This window comes from Helicoverpa armigera, chromosome 21 (assembly GCF_030705265.1).
Source record: "Helicoverpa armigera isolate CAAS_96S chromosome 21, ASM3070526v1, whole genome shotgun sequence".
NCBI lineage: Eukaryota > Metazoa > Arthropoda > Insecta > Lepidoptera > Noctuidae > Helicoverpa > Helicoverpa armigera.
The window spans coordinates 9,827,701-9,844,141 of NC_087140.1; the positions used below are offsets into that span (position 1 = coordinate 9,827,701).

Here is a 16,441-nt window from a genome sequence, read left to right on the forward strand (position 1 = left end):
TTTCCTCCAAACCCTTGTGGCCTGCTACCCCTTCCTAGATCCTCGCAAGTCCCACCTTCGGCGCTGACTCCACCCTGTTCTTAAGGTCCTGTTTCACGTATTCGTTTATTTGTTGCGAGATAGATTTATTAGTCTTTTTGTACACATTCTCAATTGTTCTAAGTATCGCTGTCGGGGTCCATTTGGCATTTGGCACATGTGCACTTCTATTCAATACTGAGTCCTTTGTCTCAAGGTCCTAATTGCCTTAACGGTTGGCATCGCTTGTAAGTTCTGCTTAGCACATGTTTGATTGCTTTGCTGTGAGAAACTTTCAGACCCTTAAAATATTTTGTTAAGTTTTTATTGCACTCCATGTCAGCCGGCAAATATCCCTACCCATAAAATAGAAAGTTAATGTGTTCTTAAGAGGCCCGTCATCGTGGCGCCTTGTAAAATAAATTAATATTATTTGATAATAATTAGGGCTAGGTGACGACAGTCACATCAGCTACTGACTTATGACTCGCGTGACAATTTGCACATCATGTGATGAAGACTAATGCCAGGCAATCTTACAATAAACCTATGATAGACGCAGACAACCGTCTTCCCTTGTGATACGGTGAAACATTCAAAGAATATTTTTTTTTTCCTGAATCCTGATCCTAAGACTATTTTTGGACTCCAGCTTCAGAAATGTTTCATGCTTCTAGAATTGGTCATCTTGTGCCACAGATATTAATAGTACCTACCTTCTGAGAAAATTTTAAAAACTATAGGTATAGTAAAAACTTCCAGCCTCTTCAAAAATATCCGCAGTACGTAATTGCCTCACCCGGGAGTCGAACAGAAACCTTAGGAGAAGCAGTTATGCAGACTGTATAATGTATTACCTTTTGTAATTGGAATCACAAAGAAAAAAAACCTGTTCGTTCGTCTACCTGTCTATGATCGAGTTGAGGAGTTGAATGTTTTTTTTGTTGCTCAAAGATTCTCGCTTCCTCAACTGTTGTACCTAATTTTGTTTTTTTTTTACCCATTTCGAAAGTTCTCGTCTCGATCTCAAGCCACGTGGCTTTTTGACCGGGCAAGTTTCAATCAATAGAGAACCAGATTTTACTCTTACTTAGCGATAAAATGAACATTAACTATGCGAGGTTTCGATATAGTTTGATGTTTTTTTCCAAGACATTAAAATTCACTAAGTAGGTACTTAGCTACATGTAGGCGATGCTTTGCACTAGCGGGATACGTATTTACTTCAAGAACCCTTCAAAATGAAAGGATTTTTCTATAATCGGCGTGTTATTTTTAGAGCACCATGTTTCACCTTCAGATGGTGCATCTACACTTGTAATTCCACTGCTAAAAGAAAGTTTTTGGCTTATATCCAAATGTGATGACGAGGAAAAATACGTAGATAGAACAACGTAGGTACGTAGGTGTTATTAACAAAACAGGCTTTGCTATAGTCATTTCGTGTTTCGTAATTGTTTGTTGACGTAATATGTACGTATCTTATCTGTTCAGTTCTAATTATTTTCTGGGCATTTTTTGGATACTCGCATCCGCATAATCAGTACAGCAATTTTCAACGCTGAGGAAAAATGGATACAATAAACTTTTATTACTATTAGATGGTAATATTTTATAGCACATCTACTCATGTATTCAATGGAACACACAGGTTGAAATAACGTGAACAATCGCCCATAACTTCTATTGTTTGATTTAAGGACTACATAACATTACAGTGCATATGCTCTCAGATTACCTTCAACGTTTACATAACATTTACTACTACTGAGAATATCTTCAATAATCCAAAATTCCATTTACACTTGAAATTAATGGCTTGTTTCTTTTTATGTACATGCAATAAAGAAAACGCAATTCCTTACTTACATGATTATTTATTAACAACTTTAATACAATTCAATGCGTCCAAAACACATGAAATGAACAATAAATACAACATGCGATGCTCAATAATTTAAAAAATGAAGTTGCATCAGTACTTTAAAATACTTTCTACTATAATACTTTTATTTAATTTCACAATTTAATATCATTAAAGTAATTATCAGTTTATTGCAAATGTCCATTTGTACTAGAGATTTAATTAATCAACATTACGTTGACCTATTTGACCACTATGATTGCAAATTGAGGAAAATTTATATAATTATGATTAATAAGGAAATAAGGTCTGTTAAGAGAAAATATTTTACCTTTCCACATAGCCATTTTGTAAGAAAATGGCAGTCAAAGTAAAATGATTATTTTATATTTTACATAATTGTATTTGGCCGACCCAATAATTTATGATGTCACAAACTTTACATTAATTTAATTTTAAATTGTGCTTTATACTTCACATTATTTATAAGAAAAAAAACCTCTTGTGAGACAAAAACATGCAAATATAGTCATCTTTTGACCTTGAATACATTTAACACTTTTTGTTTATTGAAAATGTTATTAGTTTTACAAGTTTGACTATTTTAAGTCAGATTTGTCATATTATTATTATATTGGCAAGATCACAGATGTAATTTTCATAAAATTTCATGAATAAAGGCCCCGCCTTACCTTGCCTCAATAGAGTTGAAAGAAAAGTGATCCAAAAATGCTAAAAGGTTTCTATCAAATAAATACATTACGTTTGTCTGACCAACAATAAACATCAAAAAGTATTTTCTGTAATAAGTTTCAGGAAAATCGATAGCAATTCCCGCTGCTTATAAATAAACAAAAACTTGGCATTACTTTATGGCTGCTAATTTCACATGATTGAAACTACTTTTGTGTATAAATCTTGAATTATTTACAGCCCTTACACTTTTATTGGATACAAAAACAATCTTATCACTACTTACTGTTTTAGATGCGTGGTAACGTTTCTAAGGTAGCTTAATTGAGGTTGTCATTGCTGAACCTATTAAGTACATCTACTGTCTGACTAAAAGCATGTCAAGCCTTCATCAGTTAGTGCGAGGTTTAGTTGTGGGCTGCCTGCTTCTCAAGACCTGCGGGGTCCATGATCGGTGGCTGCTTCTTGACAATACCTGACAGCAGGGTCTTGATCTGGGCAATAGCACGGCCAGGGTTCAGGCCCTTGGGGCATGTTCGTGTGCAGTTCATGATGGTGTGACACCGGTACACAGAGTATGTGTCCTTAAGCTTGGAGAGACGTTTGTCAGTGGCGTCGTCACGGGAGTCGATGATCCACCTGTAGGCCTGCATGAGCACTGCGGGGCCGAGGTACTTGTCGCCGTTCCACCAGTACGAGGGACAGCTGGTGGAGCAGCAGGCGCACAGCACGCACTCGTAGAGTCCGTCCAACTTGGCGCGGTCCTCGACGTCCTGCAGCAGCTGAGTCTCCTTACCTTTAGCCGCCTCCTTGTCGCGCTGCAGCCACGGCTCTATCGACTGGTACTGGCGGTAAAAGTTCGTCAGATCCGGCACGAGGTCTTTTACCACGTACATATGAGGCAATGGGTAGATTTTGGAAGGCTTGCTCAAGTTCGTGTCGATGTGGCTGATGCACGCCAGTGTGTTGACACCGTCGATGTTCATGGCACAGGAACCACACACACCCTCGCGGCATGAGCGCCTGAATGTCAGCGTCGGGTCCATTTCATTTTTAATTTTCAGCAAGGCGTCCAACACCATGGGCGCGCAATCGTCCAAATCCACCTCATAATTCTGGGTGTAGGGCTTCTTGTCGGGCTCATCGGGATTCCAGCGGTACACGGCGAAGGTTTTCACTCTCTTCCCAAGGGCTGGTGACGTCGCGAAAGTGCGTAGCTGGCCGAAAGTACCCGTTGTCAACCTCAGCAGCGGCATTATGTAATGTTTTTATTCACAAGAGCTGTGAAAATAACACGCCTTAAAAACTGACAGCACCTCAATTATACAGTTACACGCAGTCGTTCAATATGGGCTTTCGAGTCGGAATATTTAATTAAAAATAACAATCGTATCGTTATCACCACAGCACGGAATATTTTTTTTGAAAGATGGACGAGCGAGAGAGGAGAACAGCGAATGAAAATGAAACATGAGTGAGTGAAAGAAAAGCATTCACAATCCATGAACTTGAGGAGAGGTGAATGGAAATGGAAACCTGCTCATAATGTCGGTCAAGGCGATTTCAGAAATTATTTTGTTTATAAACCATTGCTATTTTAAAGTTTCAGCACTTTGTTTTATTAATTATGGATCTAAATTTATGTCTTTAAGCTTTAACTACATAAGAAACTCCGCATTTCATAATGTCTGTAAAATATTGTGCAATAACATTTAAAGTTAATTATCGACTGGCGCCATTCTATTTCATTCAACAGTATTGCCATTTAGTTGCTTTTGCATTGTTATGGGCAAGTAACTAGCTGTTTCCCCGGAGCTTAACCTGCCTCCTGGGAGACCTTATTCCCGTACCCGAAGAAAATATAGCCTATTCTACTCGGGGATAGTCTAGCTTTCGAACAGGGAAAACAAATATTAAATCGGGTCAGTAATTTCGGAGCCTTGAGGTACAAAAAAACAGAAATATGTTTTCTATTTAATAAATTATTATATATAGATAATTTACAAAAACGTCTGATTGTGTTAGTATCTAATTTTAAAATATTAATATTTTTATCCTCTTACGATTTTTCAAATAATTGCTGCAGAATCTTTAGTTGCTGGCTGGCAGCCCTGATGAATGAAAGTCAAATAAGGTCGTTCATTCGTTCAATGGCGGGAAATTATATTTTGACTTTTCAAAGTTTGACAGGTGTATCGTATATCGAAAAGGAGATATTTCAAAACAAACAAATAAATGTTTATTTTTAGTCATTAACCCAAAATGAAGAATGCATCATCATTGAAGTCTAATGCTATTAATTCGCCGAAGACACCAGGCGGCATAAGCAAGTCTCTACTGACTCCGTGTCGAAGAGTTGGGTTGTCACGAAATTGGAAAAACAAAGGGCCTTCGCCGTTCATATCACCTTTGTCTGGCACTCCTCAAGAAGTAAAGGAAGAGAAGGTTGAGACCAGGAAGCGGAAACAACGTATATTGGAGGATAATGTTGAAAAAACACCTGAAACTTGTACTGCTGACCCTGACGAAGTGGAACTTGAACAAAGCAATGATATAGACAAAACTCCATCTAGAAATGTAGAATTACCTCGTAGAAAGAAATCTAAGACACTTTTAGCATCTATAAATAAATCTCAAGAGGATATAAGTACTCACTCAGATGTAACTAATGAAAATACTACTGTAGCTGTAGATGAAACCATTTCTTTGAAAGAAATAGGGCAAAATGACGAAAACATTGAAGAAGTAGCAACTCCTGTAAGAACCAAGTCTAAAAAAAGCAAGAAAAGGTCCCCAAGCCTGAAAGTAAGTACAAAAATTGCTAAAACTGATCCAAAACCAATTATTGATACACAAGATAAGGCTAGTACTGATACTCCTGATAAAAGTTCTGCAGCAGCCACAGATATGGTTTACCAAGTCAAAGAAAAGAGTCCCAATGACCTTAGAAAAGAATGCATAGTTGTGATACAAAGAAAAATATTTAAGAAAACAGAAGATTCTGTGAAAGAAGAAGTTAAAGACGCAAAATCTTCCTCTCAAGCATTATTTGATTCAGACTCGGATGAGGTGCCTTTAAAACAACTTAACAAAGAAAGTAAAAACAAAGCTGATAGTGTAACTGAACATAAACAAATAGATAATAAGACAGAGCCTATAATACCAAATGAAGATGATGATTTCATAGACAAATCTACTAAAATCAACACAATTAAAAATAAAGACAGCAAACCTTCAAAGAATAAACTAAAAACCAGCAAAAATACCAAAACCAAACCAGAAAAAGTCAAAGAACAGCCCAAACCATCATCACAATCCTCTTTTGATGACGATGATGATTTTGATAACAGTAAAAAAACTATACTTATAAGAAAGACTTATGAGAAAGTTAGTAAGCCATTGAAAGCTAAATCAACTGGCTCCATAACTCAGAAAGATATTGATGAACTTAGAGCTCGGATAGAAATGAAGAAGAAATTGCTGTTAGCTCAATCTATCAATCCTGATACTGAGGAACTCAGAACTCTAATAAAGAAATGGCAAAAAGGATGCCAGAATGCCTTAATAGAATTATTAGATTTAATGAAAACCAAACTCCATGATAAACAGGATATGGACTACTCCCAAATGTTGCAAACGTTGAAAATTCCACCTTCCTTAGTTGGATATGACGCAGAAAATGATTGTTTTAATGAACCCAATGATGCCAGTATCATTCTAGGCCAGTTTGAAGGCATATAGTTATCTAAAATTTATACTAAGAAGTTGTTACATAATTTAATTAAAGTTTTTATTTTAAGTATTAATGCCAGTGTTTACTTTCAGTCCATATTTTAGTTTTAAGCATTTACATGATTTCCTAAGTTTCAAGCCTATTCACCCATTGCATGGCAGAGTGCACATATACATGAGACACAATTTGTGTTTTATTAATAGCAGCAATAAATAAAAGACTTCATATTATACATAATTTATTGCAATAACAACTTTACTACTACATCAACACACTATTTACAGCTACAAAAACTTAGAATCTATGGGATCGGATGGGATTTTCGGGGTCAAAGAGTTTAGGATCCTTTAGGAAGACCTTTTCTTTATAGTAATAAGGCATAAGAGCACAGTTCTGTGCCTTCTTGATCTCATTTTCGACCAAATCTTGCTTAGCTTTACATAAACCAGTAATATGTCGGCCGTAAATGCGTCCCGTGTAAGGGCTCTGGAATTGAGACAGTAATCTATAGTTTTTGTAGTCGGGTTTTATATTTAGTTTACAAAGAATGCACTGGCGACGCTCCTTTTTGTAAGGGTTCTCCATTTCCACTGGGCTGTCATCAGAGGTTGTTAATTTTGCTTCGGTAGATGAAAATCTGACGGCAGTTGCTCTGGACGAGGTTGGCACTAAAAATATAAAGATATTTCTATAGTATTGCTGGCTAAATTGATCCTTATGAAGTTCATTTCTTATATCTTACGAAAAAATAGTGCTATTCAACTTTAAATTCTTATAAACTGGGTTATAATTTCAACAACACTGTTAGGAAGTTATTACGATACTAAAGCAAAGGAATCACAAACTTACAAACGAATCGAGTCAATAGTGTTTTCATTAAAGCCATTTTTGTATCTTCTTTTATATTTCACTTTAAAATGTGATAAAATAGAGAAAGTATTAGAACAACATAACCATAACCTCAAAGAGTTATGAATTATGAATGATGTTAGTTTGACATTACGTTTAGTTTCTGCTTCAGTCTAACTGAGGATAGAGCAGAACTTGCGTGCCAGTAGTACTGGTAGTACTTACCAGTTACTCGTATACGATTTAAAATATTATAATCTCATATATATTCTCAAATGTCTTTATTCTTGGTGTATGGCAAATATGAAGCTATGTACAAATGAAGTAGATAAATTTTGTCCACTGCGATTTAAAATGAAAATTTATCCTCCTTGAACGCACTTATTGTACACTCAGTTTAAGTTAATTAATTCTTCATTAAATTAGGTATGCAAATGCTAAATTGCCAATTAACTGTTAATCAATAATGGCGCACTTAAAGTTGCATTTTTAATGTATTAGGTACTTAGTTGGTAAAGTGCAATGTAACATTTCCTAATATCCGGCTAATCACAACTACCTAATCTACTACATTGTAAGCCATTAATTAAAGTTTTAGTCATTGTATAGTTGCGTAGGAATTTACCTAGCCACGTAGATACGACCGCTAGGTTTTAATAAAAGAATAAATTACTAATATTGAACCTGTTTGTTCCCTTTCCTGAGAAAAACGCGAACAAAAAGATATTCTTCTTGCACCATGCATGTAAACGCCTGAAACTATGAAATAGCACAACTTAAATTGCTGACTTGATGGGGTTTGCTATGTCCCTTTGATTTATAAAATATGTCTGTATAGTAACATGACTAACATGAAATACATAGGTACTAAGAAGTAATTTGTAGGCACTATAGTACGTAGGTGAATTAAGCATTTACTTCTCATTTTAACTCTAACTTTATCAACCAGTAACCCTGTGAGCCTGTATGGCGGACATTATTTAACTAGAATGAAAGTGGCGGACCTGCAGAAGATAATTAAATATCATAAGCCAATAAGCGTTAAAGTTAGTAAGTTTCAGTCAATAAGCGTTTACCCACTCCGCTCTATCTAAGGAGCCTAAAAGAGTATTTAAAGATTTTACACCAAAAAAGAAAACCAATGTAAAGTAAGATGTGGCCAGAGTATCGTCAGGCACGTTTAGTTTCGTCATGTTTATAAATATAGAGGCACAATTACTTAATTCTTGTTGTTAAACTTTTAACTAAAAACAATAACTGGTCCTTTGCCTATCTACATATTTGGTAGATATGTACGTCTCATAGAAATCCTTCTAATATCTTTGGTATAATGTGCGTCTTATGTTAATCCAGTTCAGAAAGGGGCTCATAACGGATATTTTGCATATCTATTAGCATTATGTGGAGCTTCCGCGGCCTTCTGTGTACCGTTTCACGTTTGTCCTAATCACTGTGGCTGTAGGTCAACAAAATAATTGGTAGGTGGACTTTGGATTTAGGCTGGTCATAAGAAAAGTTGCTTAATTTTAGAACTCTTAAATGAAATACTCTTTTTACTGGCCGTTTCCCACAGATTTGGGTACATGCATATTTTGCATATCCGAAGTACGGAATCACAATAATAAATACTTACTCATCAAATAAAATTTATCTAGACTACAATGGTAGGTATAGAATTTGTTTAGTAAACAACTTGTTTGTCAGATTAAAGGCCATCTTAGCAGGTAGCTTACTTATTTGTAAAAATAATTTAGGTAGGTACATAAATGGTTAAATAAACAAACTTCTTATTAACTTTTTTATATTTTTATAAAATAAGTCCTTAAACAGTTAATATCGAAAAAGAGGGTAGGAACAATGACATCAAATTAACTTTATTTGGTGCCTATCACATACAAATTCCTCTTCTGTCATTCCAATTTTAGGATTACCAATATTAGCAAATGTTTGTCTACCCGCACGACATAATTGCGAAAACGGACAAGACAGCTATTGCGACACAACGCTAATATGGTTTGTTAACGTTATTACGCGGCCATATTGAAACGACACCGTCAAAATGCGGAAATACATTTCCATCAATAGCTTTTCCCTGCGATCGGTTAGCTGGAGTTTCTCGGTTTGATGTGTAAACAAGAAATCGTCTTACCACAACCGGCGACGCCACTGTCCGTAACGTACGTGGCGACCGTAGTCACCGACTCGTGTACCAATTGTTTATGTTGTGTTCCGTTTTTTAATTTCGTTTAATTATTGAAAAAGAAAGTGTTTGTGCACGCGCGGTTTCGCGCCAAAATATTGTGACAGTGACTTTTTGTGATCAGCTGTGACACTTTTTTTGTTATTTCTACATTTCCTTTTGGATTTTTTTGGTAAGTCAACTTTTTCCTATTTTTTTACATAAAATAAAACAGTAGGTAAGTAACATAAAACAACAAAAATATTTGTATATTGTTTACTTTAACCATTTCCGGCAGTAATAAATCCATTTATATAACCAAACGATGTTACGTTACGAAATGTGGAAGAAAATCTGTTAAATATTACTCATGCTTAGCACTTTCTTTTAAATCGGGAAAAAGTAAAAGTTTTTTAGCAGTGTATTGTTGAAATTGTCATCGTTTTGCGTAGCCGGTGTTAACGTACGGAGCAAAGGAATCAAGGTTGTCGGAGAAAGTGACCCAGCTGTGGCCGAGGTGTCTACCTGTGTGTATAAACTCAATAAGTTCTTTATGGTGTGCATGCTGTTCCGGATCTTGGTATGCGATGTTTATTGACGCATTTTTGAGCTTAGAAATTGATTCAACTTCCTCAGTAACACTACTACTACCTAAACTATTGAACAAAGCGTGGGGTTGATGACGCAGAGCTTATGCGTAAAAACCGATCTGTTGTTTATAAAAAAAAGAAACAGTTTTGATCCGCAGGTGTATCTTTTTGTAATCAAGTTTTCTGGCAATAGACACGCTTGAGTAGAAAAAAAAACAAATATAAAGTTTGGGTCTTCCCTTGCCTCTGCATTTGTAAGGAAGGGCGATGTTACGTTAAAAACTTATTATGTTATCGATAAACAGGAATGACTTTTATTTTCGTCGTGCGAAAACTTGCGCGTGAGTGGAAACTAGTAGTAAGTTTGTACCGTAGACTGTGAACAGTGGGTCGCTATTAGTATTCCAGATGGTAATTGCTAAGAGAAATTCGGAAAGAGTGAATTTGATTATAAATGCAGTATTTTTCATTATTGCCCTTGCCGCGTCTAGTCGTGCCTTACAACCAGAGATTAAAACAAAACTTCATCGATAGAAATTAGGTGATACGGTTAAAATATTATTTAATTACATATTGGACCTAAGAATAATCATTTATCTACCTGTAAGAACTATAAAATTGTATTTTACGCTTGCGGTAATTTATTTTATTTGCTGCAAAACATACTTACTTGCCTTAGAATAACAATTCAAAATAAATAACAAAATACCTAAACGTAAAATTATATTAAGGTTCCAAACCGGTCAATCTGGTGGAGTAGGTATCCAATTATTCATTTAAAATATGATGACGTTTATGGATCTAAAGTAGAACATAACACCACTAAACTCTATTTGCCTCAGCTAACCGAAGACTGCAGAGACCAGTGCTTTATTTAGAGCGACTACCTATCTCTTTCAAACCGTTACCGGGGCCTTTTTGCTTTTTCAGTCCCGTTGTCCCGTTGTACGCTTAAATCTTCAAAACTAAACAACCATTTTCATGCGTTTTTTTAAAATAGATAGAGTGATTAAAGAGGAAGGTTTGTATGTATACCAACATACATTAAATAGTGGGGAAATACTGTTATCCCGTGAGAAACCGGAGCGGGTCGCTAGTTTGTTATAAAATAGATGGTCTCCCATGCTGACCGTCTCAAGCGTTGTTCTCCTTGCGGCTGTTACGAAGTCCTCACAATTTAACTAGTTAACTACAAAACAGTTATCTTTTTAATTCCCCTTTACTAAGCAACGATCATCGCGGTTGCGCGTGCACAGATTACAAACAGCCAGCACGCAATTAACTGAAACAGGTTGTATGCATGCAGCTTGTGGCTTGCACACTTACTATCTATCGCCACGGATGGCTGAGAATGCAGCAATCATTTGCCGGTACTAGACAAATGATTACTGAATTAAATAGGAACAGCAGATAAGGCGACTAAAGGAAAGACAGAATTTTGTAGTCCTGTTAAACAAAGTGCAACTGAATTAACACTATTAAAATTTTATTAAGGTAGTCATGCTATACATCAAGAAGTGGAAGAAGAAGATACGAAAAGCGGACCCTGTCACAAAGTCACAAGACGGGATAAACGCTAAGAAGAAGAAGAAGTCATGCTATACATCACTAACATCCAGACCCCGGTAATCGGAGAGCACGCTAAAGTCGGCCCTGCGCCTGATCTCTCTCCGGTCGTGTCGGATTGCCGTCCTACCGGGCTATGAGAGTGAAGGAATAGTGAGTGTTCTTGTGTCAGCGCAAATGCTGATCTCCTTGACTGAGGAAAGTTAAGGTTATAAACAGAAAACATATTGAGGAAACCTGGACTTCAAAGACAAGAAAAGGCTGAACTTTTGCAAACACATTTAGATAGCTTTTACAGAACTTACGAAATACAGGAAAGTACTGAAGCTTTACGTAGGCGTAAGATAGAAACCGATAACCTTTAAGTTGGAAAGCTAATTAATGATGACTACTTAGATGTCGCCAGATTTACTGTTTATAGCAGGGACCTTATATTATAATAATGCTATCTAATGAGAGTATGCTCTTATGAAAAGTCTGCGAAAATGTTTAGGTTTTGAATTAAGTACCTAGATAATTTGTTAGGTAAAATTGAATTAAACGTTACCTTATTAGAAGAAAGAAACAAATGATGAACTATAATAAAGATACATCATCATTGACTTTAATCATAATCTTATTATCCACTTGATATTTATGACCTCTTATTACAATTATGTGGTAATCAAGAATCTTTCATTGTTTGCGGAAAAGCCCATGGCAACCTAGATGGATTAATACCGATATTATTTCTGTCTTCAAGCGAATTAACATATCATTAGCGACCGCCCAGTATTACTTTGACAGGCATAAACATAGACGTAGGTAGGTATTGAGTTGACATTTTCTTGATACTGAGTACACTGTATTTATCTTTTGTTTTTACAATTTACTTACTTACTTACATCAGGCATTATCGTTTGTTTGTTTCACAGGATACATGTAGGTACATATTATTTCTCTTTTGACTCTTTTTTATGTGGTTTGAATTGTACTCTGCTGTGAATAAGTCGCTAGAATACATAGGTAAACGAAGTCTGAAAAGCGGTTCAGTTATGAAAGTTGAAAAACATAAAGGATATCATTATTTTGCTAAAATACAAAGTAAGGAGTACAAGTCTTATGAAGAGGTTGCCAGGGTAAAATAGGCAGTCGCTCTTTCTCAAACACTCTTAACGTTCATCTGCATGTATTGGGAAAAGACAGATTAAGTAATTATGATAATATGAGAATGTAAATGTAATTTCCTTTGAAGACTGTACTTGATTCATGAATACACATGTAACAGTATGTCAGGTTTTGGTGCACGATGCGTGGTACCGCAATACCGTTGCACTTCATAATCATCTTCCTTGTTTTTGTTTGTTTGTTCATGAATGGCTATGCGTTTCACGGACATTCTGATTAGAACTAGCTGTGTCACACGGTTTCTCTTACCCTGGAGGTACTATATCACGTACCTGAATTAAAACGATAAAATCGTATGGGCTTTCACAGGGGTTATCTTTAAGTCCATTATTTATCGAAATCGGTTCAACCGTTCTTAGCTTCATAGTATTGTAAAGCTTTACAGAGTTACTTTCAGAATTATAATAAAGTGTGACTATATAATTCTAACAAGTAGTTCTTTTTTATAATGTTACCCTAATTAACTAGATACTCTGTCATCTAAACCATTAATCTCCTTAACAACGACCTACCATTGCAAAGACATTTAATAAATTAGATTATTACTCCAACAACGTAATTATAATACAGTAATTAGTATCATTACCGACCGGTCAGGCCGTTTTCCGTGCTATTGAACATTTTGCAAGCATCAGTCCACTTCACCGATACTTGCGTACAATAGTTAGTTACAATCTAATTAATTGTTATACCTACTTCAACAGTTCTACATTTAGGTCGTAAATTAGGAAATTCAGTTCATGCTACACTTAGTTTAATATTATATAACAAGTATTAGGTCTTAGGACGGTCACCCACCGATGAGCTGGTCGACTGAAGATTCAGCACAGGTCGCTGGTTGGCGCTGGACGCTGGGCGCTTTTAAACGATCATTTTAGAAACCAAGGGGAAGGCTTGTGATCAGCAGTGTAGGCCCTATGGATATGGACAGGGGTAGAGGTTGATGACGTAAAATTATTTTGGTTGACTATTCTCTTCCTACAATCTGATCCCTCTCTAGAGATCAGTGTCTGCAAAAGCTGCGTTTACACCTAAATATTGAGTGGAAATAAACCATCAAGTCCTGATTCTTCTGTCAAGTTAAGGTTTAATATGTAAAGGTTGCAAAAACATAAATATGAATGGCGTATATTATTCATAGCCAATTGACCATGGTGTTCAAATACTTCAAGCCAATGATGAAACGCACACAACTTGCTACCAAGATTTGACCACTTAATATTTCCAAACACAACTAAATGGTCCAGCCTTGTTTGCTTGCCACGTGCATGTGAAATGAGGTAATCCTAGTACAAACAGCAAAAGTAACCAACATAAAACCTAAGTTCTGAATCAGCAGCATAAATAGCAGCATAAGAAATATTAAGGATATATTTCTTAAAGAAGTAGGAAAGTTACGAGGAACTACGAATTAAACAGAAGATACCTAGGTATTTAATTTTTTTTAAAGATTCTTTCTGTTTTAAGAGACTGTCAACCATTCACAAAAAAAAAAAAACTGAATAAACCTTTGGCTGACACACTTCATCTAATAATCCTCTAATGAGTCTTATTACTTGATGATTTGTTTTTATATTTAATGCAAATAACCAGGGCCTTTTGTTGCATGAGATCTTTATTTGTCGTATGTTTTTGCAGTTTATACTTTACACATACCTACATAGGTAGGTACGGCAGCTATTGCCCATCCTTTGTATCTGTCTTGAATGCAAAATGCGTCTCTGCAGTTTTATGTCAATATTTATTCGTTGCAACTCCTGGCTGGTCAAGCCATCTAATGATGGACAAGCAATTATTTGCAATAAAATAGTTATTATGCTGCTATTATTTTTCTATTACACCATAATTATGCTTATTATATAAGAATAATCTACACGTGTTTGATCCTTGAAGTATGATAGGTAAGATCTATGTCACATATAAGCCAAAATGGCAGTTGCACTTAAGGAATACATAGGACGCTGTAGTCGGACACAAAACACGAAATAACAACCTTGTTTGTTTCATGAAAGTACCTAATAAAAGTTTAAACATATTAATTTTAAGTAGAACTCAGTATGCACCCTTGAGACACTCCTACAGGTATATGCGGTAGGCACAAAAATCATAGACTTGTTAATTCCTCGAATTATGAATTCCTTTTAACTAATTTATTCTATTAAAAAGCGTCTAAAAGATTATGTGATATTTAAAGAATTCATAATGACAAATAGTTTCGACTAAGTCAAATGCTTGCGTAAGATCATAAACAAATGCGTGAGATATAATGTTAAGCCTAAATTCTTAACTTAATGCATAAACTCCAAATCGTATGTTGTCCAACTCAATGCGAGCAAAACATTTCGAGGAAAATAAAAACAAATTATAAATTATATCGACGCACGTGCGGCCTCAAATAAAAGGCTTATGATTAAGAAATTCTGGTAATATTCCTTTTTTTCTATAAAATGTACCATTTCCACGCGTCCCAGTTACAAACTGGTTTGATACCGGCATCTCGTTATGTAATCACATAATAACTGGCAGTACGCAAGCATACGGACTCCTTTCACTTGCCGGGACCTTTTTCATCTGTGGCGCATGTTATCTCTGGTCAAAATATTACGTCACGTTTAACGTTCGAATTTCAATTAATAAATGGCGAAGGGCTTTCTTGGCCTTACGTTTACAAGGGCTTAATATATTGATTCTCTATGGTTATTTCCATGAGTAAGCATCTGTTGGGTAGGCGTTTGAGTTACGCCACAATTTCTGGTTCTAAGCTTTCCACATCAGGCGATCCCCTCCATACTTCTCGTTTGCTGTTTGAATGGAGATTATCTTATTTATTTAAATGCCTTAGAAACTTAAAATATCTTCAGATTAAGAGTTTTCAATTCCTATTTTATTTTTCTTTTAACTTCCTATGTTCAATGTTACGTGAAATAGTAAATTGCACATTTAAACGATGTCTTCAATGCTGGGAAATTTCTTGATTGGTAGAAAAACATTGTATCTCTTTTACAATGGAATAGCATCATAAACATAATACTTACTGTGCACAATTTCCATAGATGCATGGGCTTAAGAAAATAAATGTATTTCTAGTTTACGTTTTTCTTTGCGAGAGAAAAAAAAAAGTATTTATTTAAAAGGCCAGAAGAGTCTGTGATAAATCTTATAAGCCAATCTAGGTGTTGATAAAGACAGCATAAAAACAAATTGGCTTAATATGGTCTTCTGAAATCGTTAATAGGGAGTCGGAAGAATTTCTTATCTTTCGATTTCCTACAAGTTTTTAAATTAACGTAGTCAACAGGTTGACATTGTGACATAACTTTTCTTTATTAATGAGTTAAATAAAATACAGTCAACGAAAACCCGACAATCTTCACTCTTGACTTGACAAATGACACAACCAAAAGTTAATAGCATCGAATTCCAATATGGCGTCCATTAACCGCCATTATAAGACAAAAATTAACGTTAATAAGCTATCTTTCACCAGTTCACCTCCAGAATGGACGGTCACAGATGGTAACCAGTTATTAAAGATCATTTTCAACGAGGAATTAAAGTTTCCAGCCTTGATATTTGAATACTTAAAGGGAATGTACATTCTTGTGACAATATGGACGAAAAAGTACAAAAAAATAATAATATGACGTCAGAAGTTACGTTGTAGGATGTAATATTTACTTACCGGTAATTTTGAAGGATTTAGGAAATAATAATGAAACTGTAGATATAATAGATAAGTATAAGTGGTCAGAGGAAAGTCCAAATGCAACATGATACTACAA

General features: G+C 35.5%; 4 protein-coding genes across 5 annotated transcripts in view; 2 read left to right on the top strand and 2 right to left on the bottom strand.

The window, feature by feature from the left end:
• Window positions 1–1,879: 1,879 nt before the first annotated feature.
• Window positions 1,880–4,076, bottom strand: LOC110376040 (uncharacterized). The gene has a single exon (XM_021334370.3). The coding sequence runs from the start codon at window positions 3,829–3,831 to the stop codon at window positions 2,983–2,985; it is 849 nt and encodes a 282-aa protein (XP_021190045.1). The 5' UTR covers window positions 3,832–4,076; the 3' UTR covers window positions 1,880–2,982.
• A 655-nt stretch (window positions 4,077–4,731) lies between these two features.
• Window positions 4,732–6,391, top strand: LOC110376044 (claspin). Its single transcript, XM_021334379.3, has one exon. The coding sequence runs from the start codon at window positions 4,838–4,840 to the stop codon at window positions 6,314–6,316; it is 1,479 nt and encodes a 492-aa protein (XP_021190054.3). The 5' UTR covers window positions 4,732–4,837; the 3' UTR covers window positions 6,317–6,391.
• A 142-nt stretch (window positions 6,392–6,533) lies between these two features.
• LOC110376034 (small ribosomal subunit protein bS18m) lies at window positions 6,534–7,317 on the bottom strand. The gene is made up of 2 exons (XM_021334362.3): window positions 7,158–7,317; window positions 6,534–6,976 (listed from the first exon to the last, which is right to left on the bottom strand). Exons 1-2 carry the CDS (start codon window positions 7,192–7,194, stop codon window positions 6,603–6,605), a joined length of 411 nt encoding a protein of 136 aa, XP_021190037.3. The 5' UTR covers window positions 7,195–7,317; the 3' UTR covers window positions 6,534–6,602.
• Window positions 7,318–9,288: 1,971 nt separating this feature from the next.
• The window catches only part of LOC110376033 (ABC transporter G family member 20), a 95,369-nt gene continuing 88,216 nt past the window's right edge, over window positions 9,289–16,441 (top strand). For both annotated transcript variants that reach the window (XM_064040078.1, XM_064040079.1), the window contains exon 1: window positions 9,289–9,529. The gene's annotated coding sequence lies outside the window, so the exon portion shown is untranslated. The remainder of the gene's footprint in view (window positions 9,530–16,441) is intronic.